General features: G+C 39.7%; 1 protein-coding gene across 3 annotated transcripts in view; it reads left to right on the plus strand.

The window, feature by feature from the left end:
• Nucleotides 1–132: 132 nt before the first annotated feature.
• Nucleotides 133–17,353, plus strand: part of igsf11 (immunoglobulin superfamily member 11) — a 36,801-nt gene continuing 19,580 nt past the window's right edge. The window contains exons 1-4 of one of the 3 annotated variants that reach the window (XM_072701327.1): nucleotides 133–440; nucleotides 933–1,024; nucleotides 1,152–1,286; nucleotides 1,607–3,934. In XM_072701327.1, the coding sequence (XP_072557428.1) occupies nucleotides 3,874–3,934 (61 nt within the window). In that variant the 5' untranslated portion in view covers nucleotides 133–440; nucleotides 933–1,024; nucleotides 1,152–1,286; nucleotides 1,607–3,873. The remainder of the gene's footprint in view (nucleotides 441–932; nucleotides 1,025–1,151; nucleotides 1,287–1,606; nucleotides 3,935–17,353) is intronic. The other 2 variants (XM_072701328.1, XM_072701329.1) reach the window with 2 other exon arrangements.

Genomic DNA, 17,353 nt, shown 5'->3' on the forward strand with positions numbered 1-17,353 from the left:
AAAGGACAAGGGAATGACAAGACAAAACGGGGACGGAAAAGGGAACACGATACACAAATTACGTAACAGTTAAGTATGCAACACATGGAAAAACGAATAAGACATAAAACAGGAAACGCTATCTCACAACATTAAACTAGGTTCCTAGATAAATACTCAAAGACCAAACTTCTACTTAAACATCTAATAGGATTTAACATAAATACAAAATTCTGAACCATCTGATAAGTATGGGTTTCCCGACGCAAACAGGTTCAGCAGGCTGACACCGGAGGCTTCCTGGCAGGTTGCTGGGTGTGGCAGGTTGCTTGGGCGTAACACATTTTTTTCCGTAATAGTTGCCCTTTAAACTTCGGGCTTGCTTTTCAAATGACACAAAGCAGTGAAAGGAGGAAGTTCTATTCAAAGGAAACCCAAGATGGATTTTGATTTGTCTTCAGGTATTATTTTATTTTACATCAGACGGCAAAGTAGAACGACTTGCATTTAATTGATTTATTTGACTCATGCTTAAGTATGGATTTAAAATTTATAATTATGCAGCAGAGATTTTAAATGCTCATAAAATAGATTCCAAGCACCGAATTTACTTGTATCTTATTTACAATTAAAAGTAAATTCTGCATTAATTAAAACGATTTAAAAGTGAAGTTGGGAATTTAAAACACACGAGCAGAAAATTTTTGATTAAACAAATCTTCAGACCTAGTTATTAGGGGAAACATTAACCGAAGACTTTTAGTTTTAAATATTTAAGCTAAGTGATATTTTGCCAATGCTTTTTAAAAATATTATCCCCTATGGAAATTTACACCTGTAGTTCCTGTTTTATAGGTAACTGGTTGGACGCATTTAGCAATTAACACTTCGGCAAAGCTCCGGCAGTTCTTGTTTATATATTAAACATAATGTCTGTTACATGTACGCCACAGCTGTGTCTAAAGATGAACAGGTTACACGTGAGACTGGCCAAGAAGTAAATGCATTTTTTGGAATTGGGAAAAAAGACAAAGAAAAGACTAAGGTAGGTGTAACCATATATATGTCGTGCATTATTGGCAGGCTGGGCTTGATTTTGAATAAAATAAGAAACTAACCTGTATATTGTGTAATTTATGAAGAAACTGACCTGTTTCGTTTGTGAAATCAAGGACCATAGCAAAGAACACAAGAAATGTGAGAAAAAGGAGAGTGGTGAATGCCATAAGAAGAAAAAAGACAAGAAACATAAGAAAGATGGACATGAGTCTGATTCTTCCTCATCATCCTCCAGTGACGGAGGAAAGGTAGGCCTACTGTATTCTAGCTCAGTGATGGAGGAAAGGTAGGCCTACTGTGTTCTAGCTCAGAGATGGAGGAAAGGTATGCCTACTGTGTTCTAGCTCAGTGATGGAGGAAAGGTAGGGCTACTGTGTTCTAGCTCTGTGCAGAAAGAGCGCTGCCTAGGCACACATAAAACACTCAGTCTGTCTTCAGATTATGTCCCTCTGTTTGTTGTATTTGGAATCTCGGGTTGGATTTGATTTCCAGGATTTAGAGGTGTGAGGCAGCTGCCTATTTGTATTTTCATGCTCTTATTAATAATTATTTCCTATTCTTGTTTTAGGGGAAGAAAGAAAAGAAACACAAGAACAAACACTAGTAACTGTACTAGTAAGAGTAACTGAGCAGAGAAGATTCTCTAAATTCTATTCATATGTTAGTCATCGCTGTGTCTTACCATTTGTACTGTAAACTACTGTTGCCCGGTAGGGACTTTGTTGAAAACTTCTGTCTGATCAGGTGATTATAATTTTGATTTCTGCTTACAGCCACCAGCATAGAATATATACACGTCTCTACTAATCATTCCACCATCTATGAGAATAGAGAGTTCTGTTAGAGACAGACATGGAGCTTTCTGGAAGGATCCACACAAAGGAAATCACAGGGCACCACTTCTGGTAATTGGGACTGACAGAGTAATTGAAGAGAAGTTATATTTGAAGACTATGTACCTACATTGTTGATTCCCTGTTGCCAGTGTAGACTGTATGCTGTCTGTCAATGAAGAATAAAGCCAGCAGTTGTAATGACTACGAAAGCTTTAGTCTTCATCAGTGCAATTTACTTATTTTTCTTTGTATTACTACTTTCACTATTTTCAGTTTTAGACTGAATTGGTGCAATAAACAAGTCAAAGGAACTTTCTTGGTTTGGATGACTAGGAAATAAGTTAGTTGCCTGTCCGATTATACAATATATATGGAGGACAGAAGACATATCAACCAATATCACCCCATTTACCCTGGTGAAGGTCGCAGTTATCACATATTCAAATATTGCTATTTCCCTCCTTGCTTCAAAAAAAATATTCTTACTTATTTTACATGGGGGAGAGTGTTTTTCAAGTGTGTAAATTTGGGTATGAACAGTAGGGACATGTCCCTACCAATACTGTGGGAGGGGGGTTGGGGGCTGATTTGGTCCCTGCCAATGTTAAAACCAAATCGATGCCCTTCTGGTTCCCTCCCCCCCAATTTTGCACGAAGTCCTACAGTCAACAACAGATCTGGCTAGTATGGTTATTTTAAAATTAATCTCTAAAGTGAAATTTATTTTGGTTCCTGGACTTATTCACTTAGTTCAAGAGTAAAGTTGATAGCAGTTTTATTAATTGAAGAATATTATATTAACAGTATAGTGATTTTTTTTGTTTGTTTTGTTTTTATTACTGTTTTTGCTAATATGGGTGTCTGAGGGGAATGGATACCCTGGTATATCGACGGGGGCCCTTGAATATCTAAAAATGTACATAAAATTGGGACAGGGTGAGTAAAGTGGCATTTTGTCAGAGCCCCCAGAATTTCTAGGTATTGCCCCTGTCTGTTTGTAAAGACCAAACCAACTGACATCGAATTACTGTAATGGTAAAGATGCTCAGAGGTGTGTAGACAGGATACAGCAATTTACATTTTGGTGACACACTTGACATGAGGGGATAACGAGGCAGAAATTAACTAAACACAAGCAAACCAGAAATAATTAGACTGACCAGGAATAGAATAAAAATGCATTAAAACACAGAAAGTGAGTCGCTCGATGTATCTCAAACGAATCCATTCCAAATAACATGTAACATTTGTTTTGGAAAGACCAAGCATAATAATACTCTAACATGCTCCATACATTTGTGCTAGAAGTAGTGGTAATACTGTAGTACTAGCATCAGTAGCAGTAGGAATGTAGCACTTTATTTTTGTACAAGAAAAATTAAGTAATGTGTCCTGTATTCAAATAAGCTGCTGTCATAATTTACCCATAGTCGGCCTACATAGGCCTATACAGAATTTTTCTAGTTGTGCAATATTGCACATTATTCACCTAAGCATTTATATAACGTGAGAGAATATTGTTTCCAGAAGAGGGCAGAGTTTCCCAATTTTCTATTCAGCGTCACGAGTTGCCGAGCAACAGGCCCGACACAGTATTACAAATGGGACGCTAAATCCAAGCGTGCAGGCTAATGAAAATCCCCAAGCAGAGAAAGACGGACACGGCACAGCGAGCAATGCCGCCACGGCCAATGGCCTGTAAAGTAACTTCAGCTTTTCGGCATAGATTATTAGAGGAAGCGTCAACGTAAATAAAAGAAAAAGAAGAATGTCGAAAAAAACTGCCGTTAAAATGTCCAACAAACAAATGTTAAGGACTCCCGATAATTAAGTTTTATTACTAAGTGAAGCAAGTGTGGTACTCTTTCTTTTCTGTCAGTACAATTCGGTAGTTTTAAGTGGATATTAACTGTAGTAACTATCAACTCGTGGATTTAAGTACAACTGATTAATATAAATATATACTGTTGTCCTTCTAAAACGGCTTTCCGCGCTAAGAATGATGAAATTCCTCAGCTCTGATTTATGGATTCCTTGGGTAGTACTGCTTTGTATGGAAGGTAAGTCTATTTCAATTTGTCAGCAAAGGCTTTTAAAGAGCTGTTTCAGCTTAATAGTTTATCAGTAATTTTTTTTTGGCTTATCGTGTTTTGTAAATATCACACTTGATGACAAGTCATAAATGCATTCTTTATTTGCATTTAAGATGCAAAAGGTCAACGCGAGGAATACTATGAAAGAATACAAATAATTAGTCTTTGTGTTACGTTTGGTTTACGTTGTTTGTGAGAGTTTGTGGTTTAAATGTTTCCTTATATTAATTTATCTCTCTAAAACAACCACATCCCATGCAATAAGCAGTTTAGTAGGCCTGCTTAGGCATTGCAGATATTCTAAAAAAAAATACAAAAAATTTTGACTGTCAGTATTTACTCATGCATCATTGCTTTCATAATTTGGAAAATGTAAATAGAATGCAGAATAATTTTTTAGTTACTATTGATATGACACAATACATTAAGTTAAAATGAGTAATATTACAAACAAGGTCCAGATTGTGAGATTCTGCCTTCAAGTAGCCTAATGTCCCCTGATTGGAGCGGATTTTCTCGTCATGTGAGGAAGTGGCTGGTGCTGGCGTGCTAATCTGTTTAAAAGATAAAAAAAAACTCGTGAAAAATAAAAGAAACATAATGTGTAGAAAAATGACATCCATCCATCCATTTTTTGTACCCGAGTGTCCTGTTCAGGGTCGCAGGGATCCTATCCTGGAAGTTATACAACGTGAAAATGACGTTCTGCCGAATTTGTTAGCTATTTAAATACAGAACATATTAAATTGCAATGATAACAAAAAGCTTATGTACTCTTTTATTGTGAAATTAAACTATATTGCTCTTAATCTTACGATATCGCTCCTTTTTGCACGTCACTGGTTTATGCTCTGCATTTTACTGGCATGAATTTTGTTCACCTGAAAAATGCCTGTTGATGCCTATTGGAACTATTTCTCCATTAACATATTTCAATATAGCCTGCATGTTGTTCAATGTTGTAATGTATTTAAACTGATTTGGCAGAAGAAATTATAGTTAGGTTTGGTCCTTATCTTGTATTTATTCCAGGCCGATTAATTTGACAGTAATACTTTATGGATTTGTTGACTCAAGCCAGCATAATCAATGGCATAAAATAACCTGATATAAATAATAATCGTGGGTGTCACAGCCAGTTGCATTTTCCATATATTTCCATAATTTAAGTGTGTCTGTTCACATTCAGGAGTAGGCCACCACAGAATGTTTTTGTAGGCCTATGTAGCGTATTGACTTGTACTGGCATCTGTCTGAGATGTTTCTCAAGGGTGGGGGGGGGGACGACAAGGGTTCTGCTAGAGATTCTGGGACCCATGGAAGCATATCAAGCCCCCATCACTCGGAGGCCCTTGAAATCATTCTACCCCCCGCCCACCCGACTCCACCCCACCCCACCATGGCACCCCTGGACAAGGCAGCCAGGCAAATGAAACCTAACAAACCCAACAGCATAGCAAAAGGACCCCACACCCCAAGCAAGCCTATGACCGCACACTCCTTGTGAACTGTGCACCTCATTCGCCCAAATTCCTTCTTTATTTCATGCAGCTAAGCTTGTTTAAACCCTAATGAAGCAAGCAGCAGCATTACCCACGGCCAGCTGGGTCAGGCTCATTACCCAAGCTGCTTTCTGGCCTGCAGCTGGAAATCATGGAAGTGGAGGTCACTGGTTATACAAAATTGCTTGAACTGCAAACAATAGGTTTATAAAAGGGGAAATTTGGTGATGAATAAAGGAAAAGAATTAGTCTCTTGAAACTAGTGAAGAATCATGACAGACATCATTTTCAACACTAGTGTGTATATATATATATATATATATATATATGTGTGTGTGTGTGTGTTTGAATGTATTAATCAGCAAAGGTGAAAAAAATCTGTGATGAGCTGCAATGGAATGTACTTTGGTTACCCTTATGTGTTATAATATAACATATATTTGTATTTATTTAATGACAAAATAATATATTGTTTCTAACTAATGTTATGATTTTGAATATATTTCAGTTTTTGTAACACAATATTTTTAGAAAATTTTGTGGATAATTATTATGAGTCTGTTTAGAAAAAGTCCCCATCTGAACAAGTACATGAATCTTATTGAACGGGGTGTTTGGTGAGGTTTATCTGCAAGCAATAACAGCCAAAATATACAGTGATCTTGGAGAAGCAATATTTCCATAAAGTGAATAATTCTGGCATGAAGTCTATAGAAAAGGCATTGACAAAAACAAGGACAAAAACAATAGAGTGGAAACTAATTTACTGTGTACTCCTAAAAATGAGCAGCTGGAATATGTTTGGCATGGAAGTTTCCACCTCGATTATCACAATTTAAAAATAGCCTCTAAAAATTTAAAGACCTTTGGGACTGCCTGCAAAAAGACACAGAGGGAGGGAAGGAAGAACGTGTTGGAATGAAACTGTGCACATCATTTTCATACTGTTAATTATGGAGTAGAATGTGGGTGGGGCATAGGTTGGCAGGGTGACTAGGTGGGTAGCATAGGTTGGCATGGTGACTAGGTGGGTAGCATAGGTTGGCATGGTGACTAGGTGGGTAGCATTGGTTGGCATGGTGACTGGGTGGGGCATAGGTTGGCATGGCGACTAGATGGGTAGCATAGGTTGGCATGGTGACTGGGTGGGGCATAGGTTGGCATGGCGACTAGGTGGGTAGCATAGGTTGGCAGGGTGACTAGGTGGGTAGCATAGGTTGGCAGGGTGACTAGGTGGGTAGCATAGGTTGGCATGGCGACTAGTTGGGTAGCATAGGTTGGCAGGGTGACCAGGTGGGTAGCATAGGTTTGCAGGGTGACTAGGTGGGTAGCATAGGTTGGCATGGTGACTGGGTGGGGCATAGGTTGGCATGGTGACTAGGTGGAGCATAAGTTGGCATGGCGACTAGGTGGGTAGCATAGGTTGGCATGGCGACTAGGTGGGTAGCATAGGTTGGCATGGCGACTAGGTGGGTAGCATAGGTTGGCATGGCGACTAGTTGGGTAGCATAGGTTGGCATGGCGACTGGGTGGGTAGCATAGGTTGGCATGGCGACTGGGTGGGGAGCATAGGTAGCACTGTAGCTTCATACTCCCAGGCTTGTGGGATCAAAACAAAAAATTGTGCCTCCAGCTGTGTAAGTCTCTCCATGTTTGTGTGACATCCCCCCCACAGTCTGAAAACATGCCACTGGGTGATCTCCTGCCAGTAGCTTGCCCATGATGCGTGTATGTACCAGAACTCTCCAATGGACTACATTCTTTCACTGTGTTATTACCAGGTTTAATGTTGTGTCATCAGTGAATCTATTTCCAATTTACTTTTCTAATTGTCTTCATTTTATATATTAAGTTCACATTTTTCTGTGAATCACTGAGCATTTGTGGCTCTTAGCTCACCATAGAGACAGGATGATTGCAAGGACCCCTGAGTGACAGGGGCCATAAAAAATGGGTTTGGGTTGGGGGCCCAATGTGATATGTGTTATGGGGCCCAAAGTGGCACCTCTCAGCAGAATATGACTAACTGAAGATTTTTGATACACTAAACACTGAGAGATGGTGACCTTGTCAGCACAATTTTAGTTGATATCTACATTTTTAAAGCCTTGCAGTTCCATGGAACCATAGTTGGGGTTAGTTTGTGAAATGGTTGTTTCAGGAAGTAATGTGTGATACCAGGCAGCTAAAAAACACTGGAATCATAGCCCAGAGTACAAAACCCCTAAAAGAACGTGGGACCTTCAGGCTTCTCTGCTTCAGATGAGGTCAATGTTCATGACTCCAACATAAGAAATATATTAATCATAAACAATTCAGGAGAATTTTTCTATGGATAGATGTGTCCAAAATGCAGCTTTTGGCTAACATGGGCTCTGTTGTGATATTTATATACTATGCTATACTATAATAATTTTTAGAATTTGGTGATCAGTGGTCATTGTTAATACACAGTGCGCAACAACGAAATGTGTCCTCTGCATTTAACCCATATGTGACTTTCGTGACATAGCAGCGGGCAGCTAATTCAGCACCCGGGGAGCAGTGCTTGGGGGCGGTACCTTGCTCAGGGTACTTCAGTGGTGCCTTGCTTGTCAGGGAATCTGCAATCTTTCGATTACAAGTGCGCTTCCCTAACCATCAAGCCACCACTGCCCACTAACTGTAATTCCCATACCGGGAGTCGAACCCGGGCCACCTGGGTGAAAACCAGGAATCCTAACCGCTAGACATTTTACGAAAATGTATTTCTTTTAAACTTTCTACCATTAATTTTTGGTTCACTGGGGAACTAATACTAGGCATCGGTTCGACCTGTTTCACACAAACAACGTACGGTATTGTGAGACCTGTCATTTCTTGAATGGTCATGTTTGTCCAAGTCAGATGACCCAATGAGCAAGCAGATCACTTGAGTGTTTGCTTCTGTTTTGTGTAGAAGGTTTGCAAAATAGTGCCCAGTGAGGTTTGTTGCGGTGCTTCTAATAATCATGAAAACTGAGTAGGAGATGGTACCTGCATCTAAATAATGAACTTGCACAGCTGAAAGAAAATATTATTACACACATTATTTACGCAGTGTGTACAATGTATGCATACAGTAGACTTCAGTGACCTATAAAAATAAGCACAATGAATTCTCTTTAACATCACTTGTATGCAAACAATCTGTTGTGTTAAATTAAATTAGTCAAATGTCTTATAAAGCAAATGGTCATCATTTTTGCGCCATATCATTAGACGCAAAAGCCAAAAGGACAAAGTAAGACTCTTCAACCATTTCCTAAATCAGTGCAGATCAGTTTGAAAAAAAATATTTTGTGCCAGGGTTGGTATCCCTGGCAATGTAGCTTAGAGAGTGTCAGACACTGGAGCCTTTGATTCAGCTGGCTCATTTCCATTTGAATACATCACGACTTCCAATTTGCCTGCTACTATGGCTTGAGAACAAGCATCTCTCTGTTCCCCTATGAAGAGCCTGGTCAAGCTCTGTATGCCCGCCTTTGTCATCGTCAGATTAAAAAAAATGTTTTAGTGCTTAAAAGTTCACTGTGTGGACCTGAATCGGTTTTAAGGTCCACTGGAACTGTGGATGTGATAGGCCAAGAATTTGGTGAAATAATCATTTAATCGTTTCGTTTTTTTCCTGCAGGTAAAAGCCGTAGGTTCCCTTCAGTGATATATTCAGGCATATAGTTACATAAACAGACTCCTCACAATCAATTTGTATGACCTAAGGCCCAGTATTGCGGTTGGTCTCCCTTGCCAGCTTTTTATTGCTTTGAACTAGCATATTCTGGCAACTTCAAACAGCCAAACAAGACGGTGCGTGGGAGTGGAGGCCCACGTAACTCAGTCTTCACAACAGCCATGTAAAACCTTGATCTACATTCTACTGAAGTCTCTCAGAATCCCTTCTGTCAGAAGAGCAGAAACCTAGGGGTTTCACCTGGTGACAGGCTGGGACAAAACAAACAAAAATGTAAACAAAAGCTTCAGTGGATGACAAATTAAAAGTATAGCAAGACGGAATGGGGCAAAATTTACATAAAACCATTTAGAGAGAACAATTGGGACCGCTGCGACACTGTTCATATTGGGAACTCCTTCCGAGTAACAACATTCAACGAATCACATGTGAGGGCTAGCTTAGCAGTCCAGCATTCCAATAGGCTGCCCATAGTAACAACACAATTTGTGACATAAATCCACACAGCATGTGAGAATGTTAATTCTGTACCCCACAATGTTCCCTGTACAGAAATCTCTAGTGCAAATGTCCTGAACAGACATCAATATAATGCACCATGTGGAAATAGTATGAACTAGGAATCTCTCTCTTCCTTCAGTACATGTATGGAATAGTTCCTTCACTGCACAATCCTTCAAACATGGGCACATCTCACAAATGAAAACACTTGACTTTCAAACCTTTGACTCTGAACGCCTACATGTACATCAACCAAAACCTGCAACAGCTCACTCAGTCTGGGAAACAATCCGCTAGCCTGTTAATCCCAACCCACAGGCCTCTCTCACATTCACCTCCTTTACATTATGTGTGGAGTACCTGTGGACAATTACAGAGAAGATATAATCACTAAGTCACACCAGCCACTTAACACCATATAGAGACACTTACAAAACCATAAGCATCTGACCTGTAGCTTTGTATGTTAGGTCTCTGTACCCGTGACCAGAAGATTCTCAGTTCAAATCTTGTGATTGTCGGAGCACTTTCATCACCTGGCCATTGGGTAAGGCCGCAGTTGCTGCACAAATTGCCTGACCTCGCTTGTTCAACTGTACGTGACTTTGGATAAAAGCATCTGTAAATAAATGTAATGAATTGCCGAAAGTGATTCTGTAATAATTTCAGTAGATGTGCCTTAAGATAAGTAATAAACAAGTATTAATTATCCAGATTATCTTTCTTTACTCACAGTATTATCAAGATTACACATTTTTATCCTTTTAATATGGCTAGATGGTTAATAATTTAATATGAACTGCTTTAAGCGTGAATGACCAAATTAAAAGGGATTTGCCACCATGGTGAAAGGATGAAAATGATATAAATTTTTCAGGGTTATGTTTGTATTGCTTATTTTCCCACGTCCTGTGCATGTTACATATGAGTCAGAGGTACTGACACTGATGCCAGCATAATGTATGGATTTTATAGCAAAACGTGGATCGTTTGTGAACGTGACATCCCATAAACACAACTGAATTGTCAGTTTGCAGATTGACTTTGGAGAGATTACAGTACACTTACTGAACCACCGGCAGAGCGTTTACTTACCTCTTCTTATTTAATAACAGTCCTTATAGCGGTAATTATGTAGATGTGGTATTAAAGATATACATGCTACATAGACGCACAATTGTTTTGTTTTTTTTGTTTTTTTTTTGTCAAGGAGGGATGCCAAAATTTATAAAGCACTAAGTACGTCTGTTACCTAGTTGTTCTGATAATTTTGGTCTTGGAAACTAGGACACTAAAAATATTGTCAGTGCCTGGAGGGGTGATTCTCTGCTCTGTTAATTAATTTTGTCAATGAGTGAATTTCAGCATTAGAAGAACAATCCGTAAACATTGATTCTGAAGCCACTGGGAACATTCCGTTTTCTTATTTGTTACATTTTTCTCATGTAAGTACAATGTTTCATATATAGCTGGTCATCCACAAAGTATCAGAGCAGTCGGGTCATAAATAATCTCTATCATTTGCTCGTACTATACATTTTAAGGATCTCTTTTAGCCTGGGCTAGTGGTGTCAAATGGAACAAGGCCATCTGAGATTTAGTATGGATTTGTTTTCTCAAGACCTTTATCTTCAGACAAATGCTATGCCAGTTATTGCCTTAAAATGTGTATTTCTCGGTGATTGATGTAATATTTTTCATTTTCCTTTTGCAAAGATTTACCTATATGTAAAACAGCTTTAATATTAAGTAAATTACCAAAATATATTTGAGGGAATAAGGAAGAGAACGTAACTTTAAAGAAGACTGAAATGTCTAAAGTTTGCTAGGGATCGTCCGGGTTAAACACATGACTTCTGGAATGTACTCTGGACAGAAGAGTCAAAAGTGGAATTATTTGGTTGCAAAGTTAAAGACTGCTTAGCACAAGGCAAAAATTTCGAACATAAAAATCTCAAACCTTCAATATGTTTTGGGGTTGCTTTGCTTCAGGGCCTAGTTAACTTGGTAACTAGGTAACTTGGAAAGTGCATGATTTCTACAATGTATTACAGAATATTGGAGGAGAATTTGAGGCTGTTTTTCAAAACTGAGGTGAGTCAAAAAATTGACTCAAATGATTCAAAGAGAAGAAATTGAAACAATTAAAAATATCAGTTACAATGGCATGCTGGTTCTTATGAAATGATTCATTTGACAGGAAATCTGATGTGCAAACTTTCCCTAATGGTAGTGGAAAAGCATAGCGCCATAAATCAAACAGATATTCACCTGGCTCTGCTGTGTACAGTACTGCTACTAAAGGTCAAGCGAGTAAACAATCTACAGCCACGCGTTAAAATAAAAAGCTGTCTATAAGCTTTGTAATTTGACAGTCATTAAACTAAATAGTGTATTTGCTCTTTGCTGTACTGATATTATTGTGGCCCAGCTGGTAGATCTGTTGCCTGGTACCTCCACAGTTGGAGGTTTTTAATCTGCATGCAGGAGCTTTGGAAATGGGGGGAGCATTTCCCAAAAAAAAAAAAAAAAAACAAACAAACAGAGTGTGTTCCTTATCTTTGATTGAATCTGTGTGTTACTAAAAGCAATTTACTGTACATTCAGAGTGTGAGGATGGAACATATGCCAAACAAAGACTGTAGTCCTGTATCAGACAAACCTGTTTTTTCAGATGGATCAATCATTTTTTTAGTTATGTTTGGTTGTGACACTGTATCCTAAAGAGTGTTAGTCTTATTTTAAATGATGAAATCTTTAAAATTAACATCCTTTCACATTGTAACTATTGCATGTGTGCCCATTGTAACGTCACGATATACATGGCACCCCCCTGTCACCGGGGCAATGTTGAAGTCCTCGCAATGTCGAACTCCACGCAACATCAAACTCCTTCCGACGCCGCTGTCTGCATGCCTGTGGAGTTTCTCTGTTCTCTCCCTACCTACTGTATTTGGTCTGTCCTATTAGAGTCACTTAATACATGCTGTACAAAAGTTTTACTTGGATGGAAACTGTCAAATATATCTGTTTTTACAGATGAAGCACATGAACTCAAAAACAGGTAGAAAAGCGTACTTTCTAAAACTACACAAAATGTACAAGTATGTTTTCTCAGATTCAATAAACAAGTTGGAAGCATTTTCTTTCTTTACTGTGCCAAAAGAGGTGAAGCGAATGTGGACTTGCCATTTGGCATGCGTATTAATAATCGCCATTAGAAGGTTCCTACAGTGACACCCCTGCAACTTCAGACGTTCCTTTCCACCACACCCTATTCTCCTGTCACACACTCCACCGGTCGCACATGACTGTGCGGTGGGCACCGGCCGGCTAATTCAGGCCTCGCCGTGTCAGGGAAATAGGATCTGTAAACAAACGGCTCTCCTCCACCCAGTTTGCAGCTTTTCATGGAACACAGCTGTCTAAGGATGTCTTTCTGGTGTCCTTGGAGGTGTCTTCAGGCAGACATCCAAGGCAAGCTTTCAGGGAAACGGAGACAAGTATGCTGGAGATTCTTCAGTAGCTATGCAGCCCCTTGAGCTTTTACTGTGTAATTATTATTTACGCATCTAATAGAAGCATGAAGTCTGTGGTATAGGAGACAGTTTGATATTGGGGGTTAATTAAATTTTTATTTAAATTGTAAAATTTCACTGTTCAAAATAAAAGGTCTGTTTACTGTTTACTGGGAGGGATGAATTAAGCCAAATTAAATGACCCCCTGCTCCCATTAATCCCTTAAAAATGTATCGGTTATTAGGATACCTTGCAGCAAAGCTACTTGAATCCTCTTAAAAGTATATTTTTCCTTCTGCCATTAAACCTCTCATTTAAATGTCCTCAGGATTCCACTGTGTAGAATTTACCAAATGATTGTGCACATCCAGGATGTCTGAAATTTTCATAAAAATCAGTAGCATTGCATAATTGCGGGAATTCAGTTACAACTACAGTATAGTGAGATGTCTGTTTATGCGTCATTTCATGGCGAGAAACGTGTAGAAAACACCCAGCAGAACTGACGTGTGTAAGGATACATGGAATGCACACACCTGAAAGATGAAAAGAGAAATATCAGCTATTCTGCTATGCTACACTGTGACCAGACATTCAGTCAAGGTTAGAAACTGAATCTTTTATTTTAAGTTTTTTGTGCTTATTTAGATTTTTCTAGAGGCATTCAGATGTTTTCGGTATGGCTCACCATGCTGCATGACCACTATTATTAGTTATTTTCTGTTTTTTTCTCTCAATGTTTTAATAATAATCAAGTATAATGAAAACTTGATAATTGAGTGTTTTATGTCAGCCTTTTGAGCCTATAGGAAGTGATACAACACTGGGGACCTGTATCACAGAGTGAGACTTGTTCGTTAGCTTGATAAGTTGTTGGATCTAAGGTATCCCAGCTTAAAATGGACTTTCTCTTCATTCACGTACATTTAGCCCAGGTTCCCTTAAACCCAACAAGTTATCTGGCTAAGCAAGAAATCCTGCTTTGTGATACAGGCCTGGGGTGTGAGTCATTTATATTTTTCCTTCGTGATTGATGGCCATCCCACAGGTTCCTCAGTTAATGGCTTCAGCTGGCCTTATAATGAAACTAAATAATCTGTTAGAGATTAGTAAGGCCAGATGGTTAAATACCACTAAGACTGAAGCATGTTCCTAAAACTCTGTACCTGTTGAGGGAGCTCTGGTTTATTTTTTTTCGGTAGGTAAAATATTTAACCAATACTGATGTCAGTAATAGCAGAATATTTGAAATCCACTTGGACTGTGCTGTGAATCCACTGGGGCTGTGCTGTGAATCCACTGGGGCTGTGCTGTGAATCCACTGGGGCTGTGCTGTGAATCCACTGGGGCTATGCTGTGAATCCACTTGGGCTGTGCTGTGAATCCACTGTGCTGTGAATCCACTGGGGCTGTGCTGTGAATCCACTGGGGCTGTGCTGTGAATCCACTGGGGCTGTGCTGTGAATCCACTGGGGCTGTGCTGTGAATCCACTGTGCTGTGAATCCACTGGGGCTGTGCTGTGAATCCACTGGGGCTATGCTGTGAATCCACTGGGGCTGTGCTGTGAATCCACTGGGGCTATGCTGTGAATCCACTTGGGCTGTGCTGTGAATCCACTTGGGCTGTGCTGTGAATCCACTTGTGCTGTGAATCCACTGGGGTTGTGCTGTGAATGGTTTTATCTCGACAGGCGTTAATATAACAAAAGGTTGATTGTAGCACTACATACAATCACTACCTGTTGTTCTCCATCTACCATGCAACCTACCAAGAAATGTTTTTCTGGTATATGAAACTGAATCTAAGTACACTCGCTGTGGGAGAATATTACTATGTACTCAGTTCTTTTTGATCATTTAGCCTCTGGGACGAGAAGGTAGGTAGCACTGTTCTCTCATGCCTCCAGGGTTCTGGGTTCACCGCCTACCATTGCTGAGTGTGGAGTGTTCATGCTCTCCCCGTGTTTCCTTATTGTATTCCAGTTTGCTTCCACTGTTGAAAGACACACAGTTACGTTAACTGGCTACCGAACTGCCTGTAATATGTGAGCATATGTGTGTGTGACCGGTGATGGACTGGCATGCCGTATGGAATGTATTCCTGCCTGGTGCATTATGGTGCGTGAGAGAGGTTCCAGGCCCTCTAGAATCCTACACGATAAGCCATTCATGATTACTAAAATTGATTTGTTGGCATTCTGTGCTAACCATCTCAATTTCACCTGGAGGATAGTATTTATGTTCATCCGGTTTTGTGTCTTTTCAGAAAGTTTGCATCGATAAAATACATGATGCTCATCTACTTAACACAGACTTATCCAGTAGAAGGTTACATGAGGTACCTGGAGCCGGCGTGGTAGGCTCCGGGCCTCCTGCCACCGTGAACAGGATGAGTGCTTACAGGACTCGCACACACTCACAGACTATTGGTGATTCAGAGGCACTGGTTCACCTAACTGCATGTCTATGACCTTGAACGGTACCTCAAGGATTGGAGATTCAAATTCCACCTCAGTGAGTACAGTATGGACTTTGTTCTTCCCCATATTTTAATGGGATTCCTCCCACAGTTCAGGGACATGTTTTTTGATTGGGCCCTGCAGTTCTGTGCTGCCTGAGATAACTTACAGACCTCCTAGCATCCATGTCCAAGATAAGGTTTTAGAAGAAGGGGTATGTTAATGGTCGTCTTATAGCCAGATGATGAAAATTTCAAGTCGAGAACGTAAATTTCTAGACTAAGATTTTGTTTCAACCAACCGGCTAAGTACCCTATGTCTGTGATTCTTTATACTCAACTGGTTGGTTGAAACAAAATCATGGTCTGAATTTTTACTTGATGGGCCTGAAATTTCAACCTTAGGCTATAGTCTATGCATGCAGTATAGCAGGGGAGGGCAATCTTATCCAGAAAGGGCCGCTGCGTGTGCGGGATTTCACTGCAACTCCCTAATTAGAGTACTAATTAGAGGATTGATTAGATGAAGAGTCCTCACACCTGGGTTTGAACGGCTGACCTAAAGGTTACCCCTGAAACCTGCTTCCACACTGGCCCTTTGTGGATATGATTGGCCATCCCTGCTGTATAGCATGCAGACATACAGGACAGGTACTGTATTCCACTCCGCCTGACTGGTGCTGCACAACATAAGTAAATTAAGTTCCAGCTCTGCCCAGTAGGGACAGATATATTAATATAACATTTTTAACATCTTGTCTTAAATCTCAGCTGATGTTGCTGCAATAAAATTATACAACAGGGAGAAAACTGTGACAGCTTTACAACAGAAGGTGTTTTTTTGTGTGAAATGGTTTCTCTGAAGCTGGTCATGAATACAAAATTTTCCCTCATAACAATATTTTTGAAGAGCACCTTGTATACATCGTTTGTACAAAATATACTATGTAATTTTCCTGGGCATCCATGCTAATATTATGAGTCTTGTTCTGTGATCGATTTACAAGCCTGGGGTTTAACTGGAACAAAAATTGGGGTGTTTGCCTTGGGGTACAGTGAGCCATCTTAAGTCTGAAGGTACTGGTTCCTGTTCAAATTATAATAAACTGACCCCCAAAGGTCCTGCCCCAGAGATACGCCAGAGCCTGTATGGTTTCTATCCTGCTATAAGGAACTATGAGTGTTGGACCACCTGGGAGACTAAAGTGATCTCAATTATTGTACTTGGGTTTACTGCCCAAGCCCCTGTTGAGTCCAGGATTCTTTCATACCCACATGTTCTTAATGTCTGGAGTATAGAAGGGCTTTTGTGTACAAAATAAAATAACAAATCCAGTCATTTTCTGGCTCTTTCACATGTGCTTCTGTTGTATCTTTTGCCATAATTTAACAATCACTTCAAGTCAGTTTAAAATAAATTTTATGTATGAAATTGAATCTTGGTACACTCACTGTGGAAGAATATTACTATGAACTCAGTTATCACGGAATGATTTTACAACATTGCCACAAGAATGAATTCACGTCCAATATCTTAATGATATCCACAGTTTTCTCTTAAAGCTGTCCTTGTCGGGTCACATTCTACAATGTGTTCTTTATCCATCTGTGGATCAGGTTCTATGTATGTCCTACTGTCCAGCTCTGTATGTAGCTACTGTTCAGAGCAGAGAAATGGGGAAGGAGGTCACAAGCAT

The sequence above is a fragment of the Paramormyrops kingsleyae genome, chromosome 17 (genome assembly GCF_048594095.1).
Source record: "Paramormyrops kingsleyae isolate MSU_618 chromosome 17, PKINGS_0.4, whole genome shotgun sequence".
Classification (NCBI taxonomy): domain Eukaryota; kingdom Metazoa; phylum Chordata; class Actinopteri; order Osteoglossiformes; family Mormyridae; genus Paramormyrops; species Paramormyrops kingsleyae.